Source organism: Sus scrofa, chromosome 8 (genome assembly GCF_054392235.1).
Source record: "Sus scrofa isolate SSC_HxYL_T2T_F1_AM1 chromosome 8, Sscrofa_HxYL_maternal_Yorkshire_Landrace_v2.0, whole genome shotgun sequence".
Lineage (NCBI taxonomy): Eukaryota > Metazoa > Chordata > Mammalia > Artiodactyla > Suidae > Sus > Sus scrofa.
Genome location: NC_139390.1, coordinates 4,417,890 through 4,442,190, shown reverse-complemented (window position 1 = coordinate 4,442,190; position 24,301 = coordinate 4,417,890). Strand labels below are relative to the sequence as shown.

General features: G+C 53.4%; 1 protein-coding gene across 2 annotated transcripts in view; it reads left to right on the top strand.

The window, feature by feature from the left end:
- Nucleotides 1-24,301, top strand: part of LOC102165510 (uncharacterized) — a 60,247-nt gene that overhangs the window by 27,815 nt on the left and 8,131 nt on the right. For both annotated transcript variants that reach the window (XM_084971547.1, XM_021100809.2), the window contains 6 exons: nucleotides 2,983-3,137; nucleotides 8,280-8,359; nucleotides 9,510-9,633; nucleotides 12,757-12,883; nucleotides 16,351-16,409; nucleotides 20,669-20,777. In XM_084971547.1, the coding sequence (XP_084827673.1) occupies nucleotides 9,589-9,633; nucleotides 12,757-12,883; nucleotides 16,351-16,409; nucleotides 20,669-20,777 (340 nt within the window). In that variant the 5' untranslated portion in view covers nucleotides 2,983-3,137; nucleotides 8,280-8,359; nucleotides 9,510-9,588. The remainder of the gene's footprint in view (nucleotides 1-2,982; nucleotides 3,138-8,279; nucleotides 8,360-9,509; nucleotides 9,634-12,756; nucleotides 12,884-16,350; nucleotides 16,410-20,668; nucleotides 20,778-24,301) is intronic.

Genomic DNA, 24,301 nt, shown 5'->3' with positions numbered 1-24,301 from the left:
GAGGCATGAATCAACTGAGAGCTGCGCCCCGAATTGGCTTCTCCCTGCTGCACCTGGACCTTGGAAAAGGGCGGGGGTGGGGGGAGGACAAGGCAGGAAAAATTGGGGGCTGGGTCCAGATGGACGAGGGCATCTGCAGCTGGGCTGCTCTGGATGGGAGTCCTCTTGTCAGTGAGGTGGCCGGGGAGCTGGAAGGAGTTGGCCACCCCAGTCCCGCCTGCCCTGCTCTGCTGCGGACACTTGGGGGGGTCACCGGCCTGTCTTACCTTCTTTCTCCACCTGTGGGTATCACCGTGGCGATCAGAGTCATGCTGAAGATTTAATGGGATAATCAGTGTAAAGGATCGGATTGTCGTCTGTGTGGACCATCACCTTTTGGAGGGTGAGGCTGGCTGGGACATTAGGGCCCGGTCCCCTGGGATTTCAAATTCCAGACTAGGGGGCCCGGACTTGGTGCCCGAGTCAGCGGGAGCCATAGAGGGTTGTGAGCAGAGAGGGAGGAAGTGGGACTCTCGCCTGAGGGCCCAGAGGCAGGGACCCCTGGGAGGAAGGCGGGCCTGACACTGCTGGTGGGTGGGCAGAAAATGGGTGTAGTCCCCATGGAGGGGTATGTGCCCACCAGAATCCATCTGAATTACATGCACACATGCCCTTTGACCCGGCAACCCGATCTCTGCAGAGCCCACTGCACGCATGAGATGCTACGTGTGCAAGACCAGGAATGACCTGCACCTGTTACCAGGTGCTACTAACTGCACCACGGCCACCCGCACAGTGGGATTCAATGCCCCCACTAGAAAATGCAGCGACTCTCAATGGGCTGGTGCACAAAGAAATCAAAGTCATAGTCAGTGAAAGACGTAAATTAAGGGAGTTCCGGTCGTGGCTCAGTGGTTAATGAATCCAACTAGGAACCATGCGGTTTGGGGTTCGATACCTGGCCTCGCTCAGTGGGTTAAGGATCCAGCATTGCCGTGAGCTGTGGTGTAGGTCGCAGATGTGGCTCGGATCCCACGTTGCTGTGGCTGTGGTGTAGGCTGGCAGCTGTAGCTCCGATTAGACCCCTAGCCTGCAAACCTCCATATGCCGCGGGTGCGGCCCTAGAAAAGGCAAAAAAAAAAAAAAAAAAAAAGAAAAAGAAAAAAGATAAAAGACATAAATTAAGTGCAGCACAACTAGGTTGCCATTGTGTAGGGGCCAGGAGTGTTTGCAGATGCACAGACCAGCTCTGGAGGGCGTGCAAGGGGCCCCCTCACTGGTCGCCTCCCGGGAGGGGACTGGGTGCTGGGGGACCAGGGAGGGGTGTCGTCTACCTTTTGCCATCGCCCGTGGGTACCCCTCCCCTTCTCAGCCGCACCCATGAGTTAGGATTCAAAACCAAAATACCATTTAAAAAAAAAAAGTGAGTGGGTCCTAGTGATGGATGACTAGGTCTGGACTCGGCTTGGCTGTGTGGAAACAGCCAGGGAGCCTTCCAGAACGCTGGCTTTTGTCATCACCATTTGCCACATCTCCTCTCTCCAGGAGCCGGAGAGCAAAGTCGGTGGCTTCCTTGCTGTCTGTTCTCACTTGCAGACAAGTGCGTGTCTGCACTGTTTGGCAGGGGGAGTTTCCTGAAGGGCGCTTGTTAAATAATACTTCCCGGGACGCTGATGGGGTGGCACTGGAGGATGGGAACTTGACAGCTGTTACCCTCTCCTCCGAGTGAGGAACCAGAGCGGGGGCCGGTTGGAGAAGGAGCACAGACCCCTGAGCTGGCAGCCAGGAGACCTGGGTTCACGGCCTTACTTGGCCTTTCCCACCTGTGTGATTCTAGGCTTCTCTCTGGCATCACTCTGCTTCCCTGCACCTCTGCTTCCCCATCTACACCGGTCCGTGTGTGTGTGTGTGTGTGTGTGTAGGTCGTGCCTGCATCTAATAGATCTAAGCTGCGCGGTCTCCCAGCCCACCTCCCTCCCAGCTGTACACGGGATTGTAATTACCACCCTGCTCATTCATGGGGGTCAGGGGGCAACTGGACCACCGTCAACAGTCTCAACATCCTCAAAGGATAGATTTCGGTAAAGGCAACCATTTTGTTTTATTTTTTATTTTTGGTCTTTTCAGAGCCGCACCCACAGCCTGTGGACGTTCCTAGGCGAGGGGTCCAATCGGAGCTGTAGCTGCCGGCCTACACCACAGCCACAACAACTCAGGATCCAAGCCATGTCTGTGACCTTCGCCATAGCTCACGGCAACGCCGGATCCTTAACCCGCTGAGCAAGGCCAGGGATCGAACGGGGGTCCCAGTCAGATTCATTTCCACTGCACCATGATGGGAACTCCCCGAACAATTTTAAATGCTACTAAGATAACAGTGACACCACTGAGAACCTACTAAGGGTGGTTTGCTAAGGAATCGATGAGCTTTGGCCTCATCCCCAACCCTCAGCATGTACATTCCAGGGGGACTGGGCATCCGTCTGTTCCGTGCGCTGCCCTCTGCCGTGCCCAGCGCTTACAGTGGATCCCCATGTATAGGTCTTGCAACAGCTCTGTGAGATTGGTCTGCAGTTTGCCCTAACGTGTGAAGAGGCAGCCACATGCAGGTGAAGTGTGTTGCTGGTGATGCGAAACTCACTCAAGGGAGCTGGGGCCCGAACCCCGGCCGTCTGGGTCCAGAGCCCATGCTTCTAACTGAGATGCTGCACTGGGCGAGGGGCCAGGCCAGCTTCAGAGAGGGACTTCTTTCTGTGAACCACCTCCGCTGTGTCGTTATCATCGTCCCGGGGAAGTGACCATCAGTTTCAGGCACTGGCTGTCACCCGTGGACATTTGCAAAATGCAAAATGCAAATGCAAATGCAAAATGCAAATGCAAATGCAGAATGCAAATGTCACATCGAAGAGTGCCTGCGCTGGCCGCTGGCCCACCCTCGGGATGGTGGTGATGTCCACATCTCTGACCTTACGCTGCTGTTTCTTGCTGGTTTACTATCCACAGAATTCCTTCTCCCACCTCCACATGGGACAGGCAGCCTGCTACCCGGGAGCTCCGTGATCCAGACCCACCGCCGGGACCTGGTGTCTCTGCCCACAGGGCACATTGCGCTGGCCGACCCGGGGCACCTGAAGGAACAGGACTCGGAGGAGCCAAAGGCAAGTGTGGTCCAGGCTGGGTCAGGGGTTGGGGGCGAGGGGGTGTCCCTGTGCTTCTTTAGCCTTGTGGCATGTGTGATAACAGCCATGTGTTTGGCATGTTCTGTGCTCCCAGCCTTGGGCTGGCACTCTTGAGCATCGTTTCTTCAAACCCTCTCCCTTCAACCCTGAGAGGCACAGAGAAGTCAAGGAACTTGCCCAGGATCACCCAGTAAATGGCAGAGCAGGTTTGAGCTCAGAGAATTTGGCTCCTGAGCCTAGCTTTTCCAGGAAATGGGATTTCTGCTGAAGGTTCTGGGGCGAGGCGAGCAGGGCTGAGCTGGGGGATGACCCTGGGCCATCCTCTGCGTGGGAAAAGCGGCAGGGGGGAGTAGAGCGACAGCTTTGTGGGGAGAAGGGGGGCTTTGCGGGCAGAGAGATGGGTGCTGGAATCCCAGCCTTGCCACCTTCTAGCTGACACTTTGTACTTGGTAAAATGGGGAAAACACTGCCTCTTTTAACGAATTTCGGAAGACTGAATAACACTCACTTACCCAAGAGTCTGGTCTGTGACATAGGTGCAAACAGAAGTTCTTTCGTTTTTCCATTATTACTGTAAAAGTGCAATGAGTGGTGACCAGGTCTGCTGAGAAACACCAAAAAGAAGCAGTAACCCTCTGCATCAGGTAGGATCAGACTCAGCTGCACGTAACCCCAAATTTCCCAAATAATAGTAGTTTAGACAAAATAGAAGTTTCATTCTCATGTGAAATATGTCTGAAGGTGGGTGGTTCAGAGCTAGTATGGAGTTATGACAATCAGCAGGGAACCAGACTTCTTCCATCTTACTCAGCATGCTGCTTCTTCCACCTAGGCATGATGCCTCATGGTCCAACGTGGCTGCTGAAGCACCAGCCCTTATGTCTGAATTCTAACCAGCAGGAAGGAGGAACAGGCTAAAAAATGAATATGTTCCAGAAGTTGCATACCATACTTCAGTTTACGTTTAATCACCAGCCCTTAGTTCCGTGGCCTCACCTGGTGACAAAGGAGGCTGAGAAACATTTATTCCAGGTGGCCTTGCCCAGCTGAAAATCAGAGTTCAGTTCCCAATGAAGAAATGCAGAATGGCTACTGGCAAGATGACTGGCAGTGTCAGCCACGCTCACAGAGAAATGTAGGATCGGCTTAACTCGGGAGCTTTTCATTTCTTAGAGCCAAGGCTGCATCCCAAGTCATGGCAGCACCTTCCTTTGTACAGATCTTTCCCAGTGACCTTCTGAACAAGCCAGCCCTGCTTGTCAGGTGGCGATGGGCACAGAAAGGTCTACTGACGGTCCCGAGGTAACAGGTGTGCCAAGCAGGGGGGCAGGATTAGAATGCAGGAGGGCCGACCTCAGTGACAATGACAACTACCCTAAGGGGTTTCAGAACCCTGGCACCTGTCCCAGCTCATTTACTCTTTGCAATTGGTGGGGTCGGAGCTGGCGTCCCCCTTGCACAGAGGAGGACACTGAGGCGCAGAGAAGTGAGGGGGCTTGAGGTTTCAGAGCCAGTATGTGGGCTCCCTGGGACTCGAGTCTGGACTTCACACCTTAACTGCCATCCTTCACTGCGCTCAGAATCCTAAACACTCCCTTTGGCGTCTAATCTGCAAACCTGGTTGAAGCTGAGATGAGAAACAAGGCGGGGGGGTGCCCTGATATCCAATAGTCCTCATTAAAAAAAAAACAAAACAATAAAACAGAAAAGTATTCCTTTTGCCGTGCTGGTTTATTTCAGAAATAAACCAGATTATTATTATTATTATTTTTTTTTGCTTTTTAGGGCCACACTTGCAGCATATGGAGGTTCCTAGGCTAGGGGTCTCATTGGAGCTACAGCTGCCGGCCTACACCACAGCCACAGCAACGCCAGATCCGAGCCATGTCTGTGACCTACACCACAGCTCACCGCAACGCCGGATCCTTAACCCCCTGAGCGAGGCCAGAGATCAAACCCTCAACCTCATGGTTCCTAGTCAGATTGGTTTCTGTTGCACCACGACAGGAACTCCCAAACCAGGATTTTTAAGTCAGGACCATGATACCTAAAGGTGAGAGGCCAGCCTTTAACCATGTGACCGTTCTCATGGTATTTAGAACAAGTGATACAGACGGCATCTTATAATAAGCAGCCTCATTGTTGGAATGCAGTGGGGGTGGGGCCCTGCCTGCCCCTCAGCAAAGCTTCTGTCCCTGTGAAAATAGCCAGGACCTGGACTTTGCTAACCTGACCATCTCATCATCCCAACTTGGGTCTGCTTCCCAAATGATGGATGCGACTCTGCATAAACTAAAATGTTTTTCTCCTTGAGACCTGCTCCATCGCCTGTAGAATCCCGTTCGTTGGTATGTTCTGGAGTGTTTTTCCCTTCCTGATAAAGAGAAGGGACGTAGGTACCTTGAGACCTGGCCGCTTATAGACATCAGCTCACCCAGCCAGGGCTGCCCTTTCTTGTGTCACAGTTAGGGGCCGCAGGGGTGAGGGGGGCTCAGACTCACAGTGTGTCCGAGCCAGGGAGTAAGCCCATATCTGTCACCCATGTGCCCCATGCCCTCTGCTACACCTTGCGGACCTCCAGTGGGCATCTTCTTCGTAAAAGAAAGTTCCGTGTATAAAGCTAAATATCCAGAATTCACTGTCTGTTGCAATCTGAACGTGAAAGATCAGTGCTAGTCAAGAATCCTATAGAAATGGATTGTTTTTTCTTTTTAGGGCTGCACCTGTAGCATATGGAGGTTCCCAGGCTAGGGGTCCAATAGTAGTTGAAGCTTCCAGCCTACACCACAGCCACAGCCATGCAGGATCCGAGCCGCATCTACAACCCACACCACAGCTCACCGCAACACCAGATCCTTAACCCACTGAGCGAGGCCAGGGATGGAACCTGCATCCTCATGGATGCTTGTCAGATTTGTTAACCGCTGAGCCATGATGGAAACTCCTAGAAAGGGATTTTTTTTCCCCTTGAATTTTGCCAGTCAGTTGATTTTCTGCTCCTCTGGCGACTGCCCTTTCTTGTAATCTGTCTTTCCTTGCTCAGTCGTGTTCTACCTCTGCTTTTCCTTCTAAACTGATGGACTTGAGTGTGTGGGAAATGTTCTCTGAGTAGTAACACCCTGTACTAATGATCAGCTCGCTGTGTACGTGGCTCTATTGGGGGCAGAGTCAATTTGGTGTAAAGCCTGCGCGAGAGATTCAGCGAGAACAAAAAGCTTCCGAGAGAACATCCCTGCAGCCATCCCAAGTGCCTTTGTCTCAGTAACTATGGTTTCTGGGCAAACGCAGGAAGCGCTCAGGGAGGATTTTCTTTTAATAAAGAAGCCGAGACAAAGGGCCAGGGATAGCAGGAGAATCATAAGCACATTTCTTTGGAATTTTGACTCAGAAAGCTAGAATATGGGGAAGTACAATAAATGTATTAAAATGTTCCCTCCAGTTAAAAACACACGGAGGAGCTGGGCAGGAAGACAGGAGGCGGCTGCAGCGAAGCAGAGCAGAGGTGACCTGGGGCACGTCCCACGTGGCTCGAGGCAGCGGTGGGGTCCCCCTCAGTGTGCTCCGGCTCTCGGCTTGGCACCACCCCTCAATGGCCAAGTCCTCTTTCTGAGCATCTTCCTGTAGTGCGGGATGATTAAAATATTTCCTCTTAGTGGGGAACGTGAGACTCGATTTCAGGAACGTGTGTTGGAAAGCTCCTGGTGGACTGGACCCTGGAAATGGTTTCCGCTTTTATCTCAGGGGCTCAGAGCCAATCGCGGGAGCCGGGAGCTCTCCAGGGTCCTGAAAGACTTGTGCTTCCCTTTCAGGCAGCGTCATGTAGGATGCACGCCTGGCACCTTACTTGCCAGCATCCTCTCTCCAACACGTGCTGTTTCTACTAGTCTGGCTCTTTGCCTCTGCCTGGCCCCATCTCCATCCTCCTGTTCCTTAAGTCCCGTGCCAGGCGCTGCCCTGACTGCCTCTGTCCTTTGGTCCCCAGCACGGGTGGCCAGGCTGTGGCAGTGCCAGGTCCTCCCCACCAGCCAGCCCGCTGGGCTCCTGACCCCCTTTTAGCTCCCGGCCCCTGGGAAGGCGGAAATGGGCGTGTCTGGGAGGGAGTTCTGAAAACTGGAAACTGAAACAGTTGAAACAGAGGTTGGTTGGTTTGTCTGGGAGGATTTTTTATTTGTTTGTTGGGGGGGGTTGCCCTTTTTTTGTTTGTTTTCTGTTTTTTGTTTTTGCTTCTTAGGGCTGCACCTGCAGCATATGGAGGTACCCAGGCTAGGGGTCAAATCAGAGCTACAGCTGCCGGCCTACACCACAGCCACAACAACGCCAGATCCTTAACCCACTCACTGAGCAAGGCCAGGGATCAAATCTGCATCCTCACAAAGACAACCTCTGGTCCTTAACCCACTGGCCACAGTGGGAACTCCACGTTTCCACTTTTTATGTATGCATCAGACCTCCTCCATCAGACTGGTCTGCTTGAGGGCCAGGCCTGCATCTTCTTCAGCCCTCTAACCTCTGAGCATAGCACAGGGTCCTGATGGCTGCCAGAGCACGTGCACTGTTGATGAGCCAAGAAAGGCAGCGAATGAGAGAGTGAGCCACAGCTGGGGTCTCCCCGCCAGTGCCACACAAGGGGGTCTGCATTTGATCCCCACGGAGCACCTGGCTCTGTTCTAAGAACCACATGGCTATTTCTGCATTTAATCCTCCTACAATCCGTGAGGTTTGGACTCTTTGGTCCCGGCTTTACAGGGAAATGGAGGCACAGGGGTGTCACCCATGGGCCTGAGGCCATGTGACAGGTCAGTGGCCGAGCGGAGATGGGGACCCAGGCTTAGCTCCCATCAAGCTCAGATGGGAAGGCCCTGCCCCCAGTGCTGAGGCCTGGCCCCCTCCCCCTCCCCTTCCCTCCTGCATCTGCTGGTGACACCAGGGCCGTCACCGCGTCCCTCCAAGCCTCGGTTCCCTCATCGGCAGGGCTCAGTCACTGCTACTGTGCACAGCGGCCGGGAGGTCGGAGGCCACGTCTGTTTAGTCTTTAGCCTGTTGCCTTACTGCAGACGGAGAGCGAATATGCAGAATCGTCAAGGCCAGGCCTGAGGCTTCCCTCTGCTGTTTCTCTTTCAGAAAAAGAGAGGGGGCTGGCCGAAAGGCAAGAAGAGGAAACCACCCAGGGATCTTCCTGTTCCCCGTGCTCCTACGACAGGGTAAGATGGGGAGGTCACCTGACCGGCGTCAAGGTGACGTTTTGGGCTCACCATGTGGCCCGTGCTGTGTGCTGTGCATGGCCTTGACCCCATCTCAGCCTTCGTCTGTTTTTCAGGGCCCTTGATTGTGAGGGGGCTTCAAACCGCGGCAGGGAGGGGGTTCTTTAAGCGGGAGTAAGGTTCTGGTGCTCAAAGGAGAACCAGGCTTGAGTCCCAGACAGGAGAGGGGTGGCTGTGGGGCCAGTGGGTCAGGCGTCCAAGTGCCCCAAGGCCTGTCTCTTGTTCCCTGGCTCCCGGCTTCTACAGAAGAGAGGCCCCAGGCTAGTCGCTTCCCACTGCTCGGAAAGTCACCTCACTCCTCTGGAAGCTGGGTCCACTTGTCTCGTTATGCTCAGGTTCTAAGGGTCAGTTTTCCTGCGATTCCGCGGACAAGGCCTTTGGTCTGAAGACGGGCGTGTCTCTAACGCCCGCAGCCTTTCTTCCTCTCCTGCAACCTGCATCCTTGTCAGGAGGGCGGGAGGCCCTGTACCTGGAGCCCTTGGGCTGCACAACAACCCTGTGAGCAGGTGGTGTCATGTCCATTACACAGAGGGGGACACTGAGGCTCGGGCAGGTTAAGTGCGCTGTCCACCCCGTCTTCAGGCGCCTCCCGTAGCGGGGTCCCTCTTAGGGCTTCCGTTACTCTCTGGATAAGCCAGCCAGTGAGTACCTTCCTCTTCAGTTAACCTCATTCCACTGGTTAGGCTGAAAAAATAGGAGTTCCCATCATGGCTCAGCGGAAATGGATCCAACTAGTATCCATGCGGATGCGAGTTCGATCCCTGGCCTTGCTCAGTAGGTCAGGAATCCGGCATCACCACAAGCTGTGTGGTGTAGGTCGCAGACCCGGCTCAGATCCCACATCGCTGTGGCTGTGGTGGAGGCTGGCGGCTGCAGCTGCAATTCGACCACTAGCCTGGGAACCTCCATATACTGTGGGTATGGCCCCAAAAAGCAAAAAAAAAAAAAAAAAAAAAAAGAAAGAAAGCGAAGGAAAAAATATGGCAAACCCCTGACTATTTTTATTAAAAAAACAAAGTGGAAATCAGTGCAGCAGGCCCCTCCCAGCGGGTAGCTCAGCGCTGTCGTGTCTGTTCCGTTCCTGGTGCAGGTACGTGATCTTCCTGAATGAGCAGAGGAGCCAGCTGAGGGCCAGGCACCCAGACCTGCCTTTCACGGAAATCACGAAGATGCTGGCCACTCAGTGGGCACAATTGTCTCAGGAGAAGAAGCAGGTAAGTTCTTTTCCGTGTGGCGTGAGGACAGAAGTGGGCCCACTGTCTGCAGCCTTGATGAGGGGCTCTCCCCTGCTGGTCCATCTTTTCACACCGGATCTGGAGGGAACTTTCCAGAAGGGAGACATGAGGTGTCTCTCACCGCACCCCTTAAAAGCAGTTACTAAGCTCTGGCTTTGGCATCCGCCACCTCCCAAACTGTGTTAGGCAGAATGGCGAATTCATGAAACGTGGATAAATTATCCAACACATTTTTAGTAAGATAGACCTTTCCCTCTGCAGGAATTTTTGGAGCATTTAATATAATTTTGTTTACTTAAAAAGTATTTCAGGAGTTCCCTTTGTGGCTCCGTGGGTTATGAACCGGACTAGTATCCGTGAGGATGTGAATTTGATCCCTGGCCTCACTCAGTGGGTTAAGGATCTGACGTTGCCACAAGCCGTGGTGTAGGTCGCAGATGCGGCTTGGATCTGGCGTTGCTGTGGCTGTGGTGGAGGCCGGCAGCTACAGTTGTGATTCGACCCCTAGCCTGGGAACCTCCATATGCCGCCAGTGCGGCCCTATAAAGGAAAAAAAAAAAAAGAGGCGTTCTCGTCATGGCGCAGTGGTTAACAAATCCGACTAGGAATCATGAGGTTGCGGGTTCAATCCCTGGCGTTGCTCAGTGGGTTGAAGATCCGGCGTTGCCATGAGCTGTGGTGTAGGTCACAGATGAAGTCTGGATCCCGCATTGCTGTGGCTGTGGTTGTGGTGTAAGCCGGCGGCTACAGCTCCGATTAGACCCCTAGCCTGGGAACCTCCATATGCCACGGGAGCGGCCCTAGAAATGGCAAAAAGACAAAAAAAAAAAAAAAAAAAGAAGAAGAAGAAAAAAAATGTCTTTCAGGTGAGATCCATGGGCTCCTGGAGCGAGGTGTGGAGGGAAGCATAGAACGATAAATGGTAGGGCAGGAGCATCTCATCAGCAACTTCGTGAGCCCCTCTCAAACTAATTCCCCCGTGGACCCCCCTCATATACAGAGCACCTGTTAACCTCCTGTGGAGGTCTCTTCTGGGGTCAAAGGGGAAGAAACTAATTTGGGGGATAGAGGCATGCCTTTCGGCCCGGCATTCATGGCCCATGTCCACTCTGCCACCTCCCCCACCACGTTCCAGTCACACCGATCAAGTCATGCCTGCTCCAGCATCCCCTCCTCCAAGAAGCCCTCCCATACTCCTTCTAAGTATATCTGACTCCAAAGCCCGTACTTTTCCCAGCGCAGTCCGCTGCCTCTAGAGTCCTGTTTCTTTGGGTCACATGCAAAGACTCTGAGATGAATTTTTTTCTTTTTAGGGATACACCGGCGGCATATGGAAGTTTCCAGGCTAGGAGTTGAATCAGAGCTATAGCGGCCAGCCTACGCCACAGCCACAGCAATGCAGGATCCAAGCCATGTCTGCAAACTACACCACAGCTCACAGCAATGCCAGATCCGTAAGCCACTGATCGAGGCCAGGGATCGAACCTGCATCCTCAGGGATACTAGTCGGGTTTGTTACCACTGAGCTACAACGGGAACTCCAAGATGAACTTAAAACCTCTGCACTTTCAGCTTTTTTGCTGTAAAAAACCCTTGATTGCAGATAGCTATCACGGAGAAATCCTAATTCAGGGGCATGGTATCCATTAATAACACCCTCTCCTTCCTACTCAGGTTTGCAGCCACTCGGGAAATAGACCGAGTAGCCAGTTGGAAGCCCAACAACCCCTGGCCATCCTGAGCTGGGCAGGCCTCTGAGTCTGGCTAAGAGCAGACTGGGGCCCTGGCTCTCTGCCAGCCAGCAGGTCCCCAGGAAGGAGAGGGAAGGGGCTGAGTCAAGCATCTCTGGTTCTGGCTTCCAATCTACCCCTCAGATAAGCCCCTCCTCCTGCGTGGGGGTGGGGGGCGGTGCAGGGGAGCCGGCAGGACCAGGCGCTTTCCATCAGGGGTGGAGAGGAAGCTCCCTACCACACACCTGCTGACAAGTTAAACAGATCAAAGCAAAACTACCGTGGTTGGAGTTCCTACTGTGGCACGATGGGATCAGCAGCATCTGTGGATCACTGAGACGCGGGTTCAATCCCCAGCCCGGAACAGAGGGTGGAGGATCTGGCATTGCTGCATCTGCGGCATGGGTCGCCCCTGCGGCATGGGTCGCCCCTGCAGCTTGGATCTGGTCCCTGGCCTGGGAACTCCATATGCCGCCTGGCGGCCAAAAAAGAAGAAAAGAAAGAAAGAAAAAAAAAAAAAAAACAACAAAACTACTGTGGTTAAGCTGGGTGAGGATGGTTGAGGTTGGTCCCCACCTGTTACAATGGCTTAAGCTAACGTTCCAATCTGAGTGGCTGTGACAAAAACTGCAATTGGCTTTGAAATAAGCATGGCGAGTACAAAGTCCAGGGAAGTTCTTATGGGGCAGCAAGAGGCAGAACCTCTGATCCAAAGCTCCATCCATGTCCCCGCCTTCAAGGTCTAGGGGGTCAGGACCCCCGAAGTGGACACATAGAATCCACAGTGAGGATGTCTGGGGCAGGGGGACTCCAGGAAGCCCCTACCCAATGTGGGGGCGCCGAAGCTGACCTGAGGCATCAGAGGGAGAGTCTCAAAGAGGCAGATGTTCTGTGAAGTCAGATCCCGGGGAGAAAGTCGAGACAAGCGTCACAGATGGAGGGAAACAGCAGCAGATGAGGTGGCTCGGGGCTGGGTCTGAATCATCTCTTTATCCCTGGTGACCCACCTCCAACCCTGCACAGAGTTAAGCACCGATGTTTGCCCATGCAGTAATTGAATAGAAGCGTCAGGTGCCTCAAGATAGGGGGCTGATCGTGCTACCCTTCTCTGCAATCACCAGACCACACCTGGCAGAATGGTGAAAGCCACAGGGAGGGAGAGCCAGTTGCTTGGAAGGGAAGTTTTCAGCAGTCTGCATCATTCAAGCAAGGAATGAACTTGCTGTTAGGTAGTGAGGTCCCCATCCCTGGAGGTATGCAAATAGAAGTGGGGCAAGAGCTTCTTGGGATCATCATAGAGGTGAACAAGAAGACCCCCCCCCCGCAGCCACCCCCCTCCCCGGCCACATTATAACTGTGCTCCTTCTTCCAGAGGTATGTTTATGAGGCAGATGAGGACAAGCAGCGCTACATCCGAGAGCTGCAGGCCTACCAGAGCTCCGAGGCTTACCGAGCCTTCCTGCGGAGGCGGGCGGCGCACAAGGTGCAGGCGTTGTGCGGTGAGTGGGCCCTGGCCCGGTGTTGGGGGGGGGGGGGTCGGGGGTGCCTTCAGCTTCCCCTCCCAGGCCTGGGGCTGTGGTATGTTTTATAGCAGACGGCGTGTTCAGAAAGCCCTCGGCGTTGGTCCCAGCCGCCATCAGCATTCACATCCTTGTGTATTTTGGATGTTACCTCCTTGTCATACACAGTTGCGAGGTCTCTTCTCTCATTTCAGAGGTTACCTTTTCATTTGGCTGATTGCTTGCTGAACTGTGCGTTTCAGTTTGATGGAGTCCCACTTGTTTATTTTCACTTTTGTTGCTGTGCTTTTGGTATCACAGCCAAAGAAACTATTGCTAAGACCAGTGGTTTTTTTTCCCCCCTAGGAGTTTTTTTTTCAGTTTCAGGTCTTATAGGAGAGTCTGGACAACATTTCAGGTTCATTTTTGTGTGTGGTGTTAGATACGGGTCCCGTTTCATTCTTTCCCAGGTGGATATCCAGTTTTCCCAATAGCACTTATTAAAGAGATTATCCTGGAAGCTCCCATTGTGGCTCAGCGGTAATGAGCCCAACTAGTATCCATGAGGAAGCGGGTTCGATCCCTGGCCTCACTGAGTGGGTTAAGATTCCGGCGTTGCTGTGAGCTGTGGTGTGGGTCACAGATGCGGCTCAGATCCCGTGTTGCTGTGGCTGTGGTGTAGGCAGGCAGGCAGCTGCAGCTCTGATTCGACTCCTGTCCTGGGAACTTCCATATGCCGCGAGTGCAGCCCTAAAAAGCAAAAAATAAAAACAAAGACACTAGCCTTCCCCCATTGCGTGTTGAAATTCACTGAGGCTAGGTCTAAAATGCTCTCATCACACGGAAAATGGTAACTATGTGAAGTGATGGACGTGTGAACTAATCTGATGGTGGTAATTGCTTCATAAAGTATGTGTACATCCAATCACCAGCTTTGAACAATTTAAGTATAGACACTGGGGTGGGGGGGAGTTTTTTTGGAACCACCGGTGGAACATGAATATACGTTTTTAAATTTGTCCATTATACCTCAGTAAAGCCAGGGTGGGGACACTGTGGGGAGGGCCACACCCCACACAAAGCAGCTGGCATCACAGTCTGGCTCCTCAGCTCTTTTGTCAGGGTTAAGACACACCTTGTACCTGACTGAAGAGGAGGCATCTCACTTCCTCCTACTGGAATGTCAGAGAGCAGTCAGGTGGTGCTAGGGCAGTGATACCATTTGCATCCTTAGAAGGGGGGAAGGAACCCGCAGTTATGGGGCTCACCGCTTCTCAAACTGAATGTGTTCTGGGATCACCCGGAGCCTTGTTAAAAATGCAGGCTCTGACCCAGCGGGGTGGGCTGCCGTTCCACCATGTGCCCCTGGTGCTGCCGGCTGCTGGTGTTGCAGGGAGCATACTGGTTACACTGGGAGCTCAAGTCTCTGTAGCATCCACCATCCGCACGTGCCAACAGCGTCCTACTGCAGGCCCGGCATTGCCCCGCCTGAACCTGCCAGATGTGCCAGAAGCTAACACGCTGGGCATCCCTAAACCAGTGCACAGGGAGCAGCAAGAACGGCGGATAAGTACCGCTGCTCCCCGCACCCTCCACGGTCAGACGCTGCTGTGTGTCCCGCACGCCCCCTGGAGGCTCCTGATGGGACTGCGCCCCGTTGACTGCAGTGGCCCCAGCTCAGTAAGGGCGCCCCAATACTGGCTTTCTCCCCTTCCTGACCCACTTCCCACTCCCCCCACCCCAGTGTTTCCTGGGGTCTTAAAAAATAACCCTTGCACTAAAACCCTTGTCTCAGAGTGTGCCTCTGGGGGTGCAGGCCCAAGGCAGAGATGGGAAGTCCTTTTACTGTCTGCTACCCTGCCTTCACCGTGGCCACTTCCTGTTCGCCATCATTGTCATCCTTATCGGAAGCCTTATCAACCGCAGTGCCCGCCAGGGACCTGTTTGACGTTCAGCCTTGGGCTGCCACCCCGCTCTTGGCACATTCTCCTCCACGGGTCACATGACCTCGGGCAGCAGAGGGCATCCTCATCAGTGGTTCAGGGCCCATCGCCGTCCAGCCTTGAGCTCTTGCTGCACTCCCCACGCTAGGGGCTGACCGGCACCCCGGCCGAGCCCATCAGCTCTGCCCTTCACCGCTTCTCACTCCACCTGGGCCTGGCTGAGCGTGTCTCCCAGTGGGCTCAGCATCCAACCATCGGGGTTCAAATCCTGGCTCTGCCATTTTGCACAAATCACTAAAGTGTTCTGTGCCTCGGTTTCCTCATCTGGAGAGTGGGGCTGTAATAGCACCCCCTGCACAGGGTCTGGTGCAGATCAAGCGAATTAAGCCACAGGGAGCTGGTGTTCAGTGCCTGACATGTGGCAAGTTCTGTAAGCATTCCTTCTTTGCTCTGGGGCCTCGGCACCATTCTCCCCCCCGCCAGCTTCATCCAGAGCAGGGATCTGCAAACCCCTGTAAAGCACTAGATCGCAAATACTTTACTCTCTGTGGACCCTGTGGTCTCTGTTGCAACTACTCAATTCTTTGGCTGTAGGAGTTCCTACTGTGGCGCAGTGGAAATGAACCCAACTAGTAACCATCGGGTTGCGGGTTCGATCCCTGGCCTCGCTCAGTGGGTTAAGGATCCGGCATTGCCATGAGCTGTGGTGTAGGTCGCAGACAAGGCTTGGATCTGGTGTTGCTGTGGCTGTGACCTAGGCTGGTGGCGACAGCTCCGATTCGACCCCTAGCCTGGAAGCCTCCATATGCCACAGGCGCGGTCCTAAAAAGAAAAAAAAAAAAATTCTATGGCTGTAGCAGGAAAACTGCCATAGACAATATGCAAATGAATGGGCGAGGCTGTGAGCCAATAAAACTTTATTTACAAAAACAAGCAGCAGGCCAAGTTGGTCCACAGGCAGTTCTACTCCCGCCTGGTGCGCTTATTATGTTTCCACCTGGCATTGTTCTCAGTCGAGCTCCCGCAGATAAAAATAATCAGTCGAAAACCAGAGTGGGTGTGGATGGTTCCGAGGGAGCTGTGTGGAGTGGCAGTCCTCGTGTGACTGCCAAGGCGACACAGACTGTGCCCTGAGACCTCTGCCAAGGGTCCCCCGAGAGCAGCTGTCATTCCCTGTTCACGTTTTTCTCCCAAAAAATGCCATTTGCAGACTTAGCAGAGAAGGGCTCGGCTTGCTCAATCCTTCAGTCGTGCTGGAGTTCTGTCGCCTGATGTTTGTGATTGTTTATAGATTGTCATCACATGTCACAAGGTGTCTCCAAGAGAGCTTGGTTTTTAAATACGATGTAGTTCTGCCTTCGAGCAGGAAGCATGGAGACCTCTTAAAATAAATGTTTTCAGCCTCCGAGGGCTCTTCTGACTCTTAATTGATGCTCTGTCCCCCTCCCACCCGCCCCCGATAAGGTGGGAGTCCTTTTCTGAGACAGATGCTTTGTAAAATGATGCTGTTTGTTTCTCCGTCAGGAACAGATGCACCAGGATGTGAATTTGAGAGCCGGAGCCTTGACTTCTCAGCAATCGATGTAAGTATGAGGGGTGTGATTTTAAAATATGCACCCTCGGAGTTCCCGTCGTGGCGCAGTGGTTAACGAATCCGACTAGGAACCATGAGGTTGCGGGTTCAGTCCCTGCCCTTGCTCAGTGGGTTAACGATCCGGCGTTGCCGTGAGCTGTGGTGTAGGTTGCAGACTTGGCTCGGATCCTGCGTTGCTGTGGCTCTGGCGTAGGCCGGTGGCTACAGCTCCAATGAGACCCCTCGCCTGGGAACCTCCATATGCCGTGGGAGCGGCCCAAGAAATGGCAAAAAAAAAAAAAAAAAAAAAAATACGCACCCTCGTTTGTGTGGGAGGCTGAGAAGTGGTCCCCTCGGAAGATGTCAGCGTCCTAATCCCTGGGCCTGTGACCGTTGCCTTAGGTGGAAGGTCTCTGAAGCTGTGATTAATGAAGGATCTTGGGAAGGGGCGTCAGGCAGTCCTGAATGTCCTTACAAGAGGGAGGCGGAGGAAGATTTGACACAGAGGAGCAGGAGGCCGTGTGGCCACTGGCCAAGACTGGAATGATGAGGCCACAAGCCAGGGAAGCCGTCCGCCACCAGAAGAGACAGGAACAGACCCTTGTCCCTGGAACCTCCAGAGGGAACTAAGCCCACGCCTTCATTTGGGCCTAGACAGGCCGATTTCAGACGTCTGGCCTTCTGGAACAATGAGAGAATACACTTGCATTGTTTTAAGCCACCCAGTTAATGGTCGTTGGTTACGGGAGCCCCACGAAGCCAGAGCGCTCAGGCACAGGGTCTCACGCGTCGCTGGGACGTGGCTCACACATCAGCGCCTCGTGGGGCGCTTTCTTTGCGTGTTTGGATCAAGTATGTTTGAGCTCAGCTCCGTAGGCGGCAGGAGACCAGGCTGAGGATGCAGAGGAGCGTGAAGCCTGGCCCCGGGCCTCCCGTCCAGGGGAAGCTGGCCAGTGTGAAACCCCTCACACTCGATCAGCCGTGAGGGAGACTGGGAACCTGACAGGGGCGTCGCCCAGGCTGTCCGGGCGAGTCACTCTCAGGACAGGCCATTCTGAAGTGATGCTCCTGAAAAAGAGATGGGAAATTGCTAGTGGAGACACTGGCGGCTGGGAGTGAAGCAGCGAGGCAGCTCTAGGCTGGGGAAACAGAACGGGCAAAGGCCGGGGGGGGACGGGAAGCAGCCCAGGGTGTGTTGGGCATCGAGAGCCGGTCAGGACACCTGCAGTGGATAGTGTGCCTTTGGGGACAGGGACAGGGCGGTGGGGACCAGAGTTGTCAGGTGGGCCGGGCTAAGACATAATTCGTGTTTCCCCTTGGAGTTCTAATTGATGGTGAAAAATATGTTTAACAAAGGAAGATAACAAAGGGAACTTTGGGGGCAGGCGGATGTGTTTACACTGAAACTTTCTGGACAAGAAACTCTTGCCTGAAGTGAGTAGACAAGGGGTGTTGGGTACCTTTTACGCTTCACTTCGCGTTCCGCCTTTTCCAGTGACTTTCAACAGGCCTTTCTAAGCACCTTAGACGTTGCTATAAGTCCGCCGTCTTTTATCATTTGAAGCTGCTCTGAGGACTTAGAGGCTCAGGGACGTCCCGAGTCCATCATTTACCTGAAACCTCAGCCCTCTGCGGCCCAGGCTGGCGCTGCTATGGCAGGAGTCACACGAGGGGCGTCCCGCTGGCAACCTGTCCCCCTGAGGGGGCCTGCTCTGCGCAGCCAGCTACTCCCCTGCCCTCCAGCCAGCCTCTCTCTGGAGCCCACACTGGCTCCCCGTCGCCTTCCATATCCTGGCGTTCAGACTTACCTCCCCATGTTCCCCACCCACGGGGAGGACACCCGTGGGGACCAGGTGGCTCCAGACCTCGCCTTTCTTCCTTACCCATCCTGTGACCTTAGTCAAGCATCTTTAAATGCAGCCCAGCACGTGACTGTGAACCATCTAAGAGCTGACAGCCACGCAGCATCCGTGCCTGGCTTGTAACAGGCGCTGGAGAGATGTTGGCCGCTATTATTTTTTCACGTCTTATATCTCTGTCCACCAGTGCAGGTGGCACCGTGAGTCTTTATGTGGCTGCCCTGTTAATACCTGGTCATGTAGGGGCTCGAAGCCAAGAGGCCAAGGGCCAGCAGCTCAGTGCCTGGTACCCAATGAATATGCAGCTGCTCCAGCTGAATCTGAAAGGAGATGAGAACTGGTTCTCAGAGATGAGGCCCTCGCTTCCTCACTTTTTTGGAGAAATAGCCACAGGATAAATGGTTCCTGGCTGTTGTTTTTCTGCCCCTTTGTCTTGGGCACCTCGTAATTCATTTTCTCTCAACAGTGGTTCCTAATCTTGGCTTCAGGTTGTCAAAGGGATTATCGGAGTGTTGGGTGCCTCCTATGGGTTGAAGGGTCACCAAACCCAAAAGGCTCGGCACTACCAGCTGGGATACAAGAGATAACTTCAGAACAATGATCTATTTCTATAAGCAAAGGGGAGGGGCAGCATTTTTTGTTAAGGTGTTCGTGCAGTTTGGCCATTTGCGCTGATTTTTTTTTTTTTTTTTTTTTTTTGTCTTTTTGCCATTTCTTGGGCTGCTCCCGCGGCATATGGAGGTATCCAGGCTAGGGGTCTAATCAGAGCTGTAGCCACCGGCCTATGCCAGAGTCACAGCAATGTGAGATCCGAGCTGCGTCTGTGACCTACACCACAGCTCACAGCAACGCTGGATCCTTAACCCACTGAGCAAGGCCAGGGATCGAACCCTCAGCCTCATGGTTCCTAGTCAGAATCGTTAACCATTGGGCCACAATGGAACTCCTGCTCTGATGTTTTGGCAGTGGCCTTGGTAGGCTTTGGGGCTCTTCCTCTCCTCCATGAAGTTCCCCAGCCCCACCCCGCCCGCCCTCCGCATCCTCCCCCCTCCCCCGGAGCTCCGGGGGGGGGGGGGGGGGGAGGCCTCCCTCCTGGGCCTCCCTCAGCGTGTATGCGCATGCGTTCTGCTCCTTCAGTGAGAGGCAGGGGAAGCCTCACTTGGGATGCAGAAGAAACCCTCCAACCACTCTTTAGCAGGCTGGGGACACCTCTGGGCTGAACGAGGGAGAGGATTCCTGAGAAACAGGGCAAGTGGCAGAGTGTCCTGACCACAGTTGGTTCCTGGCTGGCTCTCTGGGCAGGGGGACACTTTTGGTCTGTGACAGGAGTCATCTCTTATCAGAGCTTGGGGAGTTTTTACATCTCTGAACTAGTAAATAAAAGCACATACATACAGCTCTATGTTTTTCATTTTTGTTTTTGCTTTTCAGGGCCACACTTATGGCATATGGAGGTTCCCAGGCTAGGGGTCGAATCAGAGCTGCAGCTGCCAGCCTCCACCACAGCCACAGCCACGCCAGATCTGAGCCGCGTCTGTGACCTACACCACAGCTCACAACAACGCCGGGTCCTTAACCCACTGAGTGAGGCCAGGGATCTAACCTGCATTCTCATGGATACTAGTCAGGTTCATTACTGCTGAGCCACAGTGGGAACTCCCACAGCTCTATGTTTTTAATTAACTATTTTTCTTATTGATTGATTGATTGATTTGGCCATGTCAGCAGCATGTGGAAGTTCCCCGGGGGCCAGGGATCGACCCCACGCCGCAGCAGGGACCTGAGTTACTGCAGTGACAATGCCGATCCTTAACCCACTGCACCACAAGATAACTCCTTAATTATTTTTCTTTAGAAAATAATGTAAGTGCATCATTTAAAAAAAAATGCAAAGAGTGCACAAAGGTTTACAATGAGAGGTGGGTCCTGCTCACAAGTCGGAGCCCCAGCCCCTCGCCCCCGCCCCCATCCCTGCACCCCAAGGCATCCGCTCTGACCAGTTTCTCGTGCATCTTCCAGAAGTGGTCTGTGGACCTGCAGGCACCTGCAGGTGATTCAGTGTCTATGCATTTTGACAAAAGGATAGCTCTTTGTCATTTACTTAAAGAGTTCATTTTGTTCGGGATTTCAAAACAAACTCTTCGAAAACATGAAAAACTCAGAATTGGCTGTGGGCTCTCTCAGACGCCACCACCAAGTCTCAAAAAATCCTGGTTTAGGGTGAGTTCAGATTCTCATCCGCACTCGGAAAAGCCTCAATCTGGCAAGCGATCTTACAGGTGGAAAGGAGACCAGCAGGACCCAGCCCGGCCCACCCAAAATCCCACTCCGTTTTAAGCTAATTTTATATTCTGAAGGCCGGGTCCCTGCGCCTCCTCCCTGCTCACCGGAGACTGCTTTCTGTCCACAGGGGGACGAGAGCGATGACCTGTACTGTCGGACCTGCAGGCAGTTCTTCAGCTCCCAGCACAACAAGAGGGAGCACCTGCTGGGGAAGCAGCACCTTCAGAACCTCACAGGTAAGCAGCCGCTGCTCCGCGCAGCGAGGCGAACGCAGGCCCAGACTCCACTGTGCCGGGGGTTTATCAACCTGCAGCCCAGAGACACCTTGGCCTTGACATTTAAAGACAGGGGAGTTCCCGTCATGGCTCGGTGGAAACAAATCCAACTGGTATCCATGAGGACACAGGTTCAATCCCCAGCCCCACTCAGTGGGTTAAGGATCCAGCGTTGCTGTGGCTGTGGTATAGGCCAGCAACTGCAGCTCCAATTCAACCCCTCGTCTGGGAGCTTCTATATGCCTCAGGTGCAGCCCTAAAAAAATAATTAATTTAAAGATAGGATTGAATCAAATGCTTTTTTTTTTTTTTTTTTTTTTAGTCTTTTGTCTTTTTAGGGCCGCACCCGCAGCATATGGAGGTTCCCAGGCTAGGAGGTGAGAATCGGAGCTACAACTGCCTGCCTACACCACAGCCACAGCAACACCAGATCTGAGCTGTGTCTGTGACCTACACCACAGTTCACGGCAACGCCGGATCCTTAACCCACTGAGCGAGGCCAGGGATCTAACCCGCATCCTCATGGATCCTGGTGGGGTTCATTAACTGCTGAGCCACGATGGGAACTCCCTGAATCAAATGCTCTTAATGCCGGGGGTGTGTGGGAGGGGAGGGGTCTTCCAGGGAACATGTATAGACTTGCCTCCCAGTTAACACGGGCCCACCTGCTCTGGCCCAGCCCCTTGGCCTCAGAGCCCCCTGGCGCCCCGCTGCTTCCACACCTGCTCCCAGACCTTGCTGCTCCCCTGTGGGGGCGCTGGGCACAGAATTGGCTCTTCCTGGAGGACTCTGTGCCTGTCGCTGCAGGGCTCGCTTCCCCCCTTCGCCTTGGCCTTGCTCAGCTGGCCGCTTCCCCGAGAGGCCAGCCCTGTTATTCTGTCCGCAGGTGCCCACCCCCTGTCCCTCCCACACTCCTCCCCAGCTTCATTTCTCTCCGTGACTCCATCCCCTCCTAGCGCCTCTTGCAGTTTCCCATCTTATTATTCGCTATTTTCCACCAGAATATAAGCCCCTCATGTTTGGGGATATTTTTTGCCTATTTCAGTCACTGCAGAATCCCCTGGGCCTATAACCACACCTGGTACTCACAGTCAGGGCTTGAGGTGCGTTTGTTGAATGACTACATGAACGCGTGACTATGTTTAAGAAATAGCACTCGGGCACTCATTCCCTCCAGGGCACTGAGCCAGGCGCCAGGGACATAGAAAGGCAGAGCTCTGTCCCAGAGAAACTGAAGTACATGAATTCATACATCTTTGCATTTAAATGGCTTGCATTCAAGTGAAAGGAGATCCAGATTTTTCTTGTGATCCAGCTCAGGTCACTGCTGTGGCGCAGGTTCACTCCCCAGCCTGGGAACTTATACACACACACACCCAAAGAAAACCAAGCGAAAAGAGACCCATAGAACATAAAGAGAGGCCTACAGTGATTAGAGCTACAGAAAATCAGGGGTGAGCTCTAGGACTAGGAAAGATCCTCAAAGAATGGAAAACAATTATGACAGGTGCTGGACTAAGGGGTGACGTTTCTTCGCCATCTATTCTTTTTTTTTTTTTTTTTTGGCTTTTTTTTTTAGGGCCACACCCATGCATATGGAGGTTCCCAGGCCAGGGGTCTAATCGGAGCTTAAGATGCCGGCCTACACCACAGCCACAGCAACGCCAGATGTGAGCCTCGTCTGCGACCTACACCACAGCTCACGGCAACACCGGCTCCCCAACCCACTGTGCGAGGCCAGGGATCGAACCCGCATCCTCGTGGATACTAGTTGGATTCATTTCCACATTTCCCCCATCTTTTCTTTAATGTTGTTAAAACAGAAATAGAGCTGACTTAAGCCCCTTCTCTGTACCATGCACGCTGAATGGCCTGGGGCCAATCGCTTAACCTCTCTGTGCTTCCACTCCCTCATCTGTAAAGTGTGGCTGAAGTTGCCTGTCTCACAGGGCTTTTCTGAGGATGGATGTCACAGCCTTGCACAAGCCTGGTGCAGCAGAGATGTCACCTCCCCCGGGAAGTCTTTCCTGGTTTCAGACATGGGCAGGGGGCCCCTGAGGCTCCCACATGTACCTTCTGCTTAGTAACTATGGTCCCGTGCTACTGTCACCATCACCCTGCAACATGTGTGTGTGCACATCACACAGAGGCACAAGACACACTTACACAGCCATACACACACACACACACACACACACACACACACACACACTGCTGTCCTGGAAGGCAGGAGACCACGTAGTTTAGGATGCATTGCTCGCTCATAGTAGAGTCTCAAGCAACATTTGATGAAGACATTTAGATGGAGAAGCAACGAGGTCCAGCTGGACAGCGGCGGGAACTATAGGCAATCACTTGTGATAGAACATGATGGAAGATAATATGAGAAAATGAATATATACGTGTGTGTGTGTGTGTGTGTGTGTGTGTAAGACTGGGTCACTTTGCTATGCAGAAGAAATTGACAGAAAATTATAAATCAACTATAATAAAAAATTTTTTTAAGCATTTGAAGGAGTGTAACAGATGTACAGTGGCTCACTTAAGCCTAGGGTTTGTAAGGAAAGAAACTGTTTTCAGTAACGTCTTCTTGAAGGTGAGTAATGGAGATAAAAATGCATCTTGCTCCATCCCTGGCCTCGCTCCGTGGGTTAAGGATCCGGCATCACCGTGAGCTGTGGTGTAGGTCGCAGACGCAGCTCGGATCCCGTGTTGCTGTGGCTGTGATGTAGGCTGGCAGCTGTAGCTCCACTTGGACCCCTAGCCTGGGAACCTCCATTTGCCCAGGGTGAGGCCCTAAAAAGACAAAAAAAAAAATTTAAATACCTCTTACTACCTGCAGTTGAGTATAACGTGTGTGCTTCGGATGCCTCGAGTTCTACTGTGTACATGACCCGCTGGAGACAATCACGGTTCATTTCAAAACCCGTGAAACCGCGCGCTGCGGCCGGCGAGGCTGTAGATGCCTGTGACTCTGATCGCCTAGCTCTCCGAGGGCCTTTGCAGTTGTTGGAGGGAGACACACGGGCGCACCTTGCTTCCCTCCAAGCCACCTGCAGCTTTTACGTTAATGCTCAGGCTCCTGAGAGCTTGCCTGTCTGCCTTCACTGCTGTGACGCTGCTGGCAAGCTGGGCTTGGGCAGCTGCCTTCCGAGTCTCAGTCTGGACGGGAGGGGGCGTTGGCCACGCGTCCCTTAGAGCCTGGATCTCACGTGGGTCTTGTTGCCCTGGGCTCCTCCCCGCCCCTTGCCCCTGCTCTGGGCGACAAAGATCCCAGGGGTCACCTGCTTCTGCTGTCACCCCCGCCCCCCCAGAAGAACCTGCGCTGTTCCCGCCTCAGCTCTCTGCTTCTTCTCAGCAAAACCAGGGGGCAGAGCAGATGCAGGGGCGGGAGGGGGGGTCCCTGTCTTTTCCTGGTGTTATTGGGACCTAATTTTCACACCGTAAAACTCACCCACTGGAAGTGTTTTCAGTGTATTCACAGA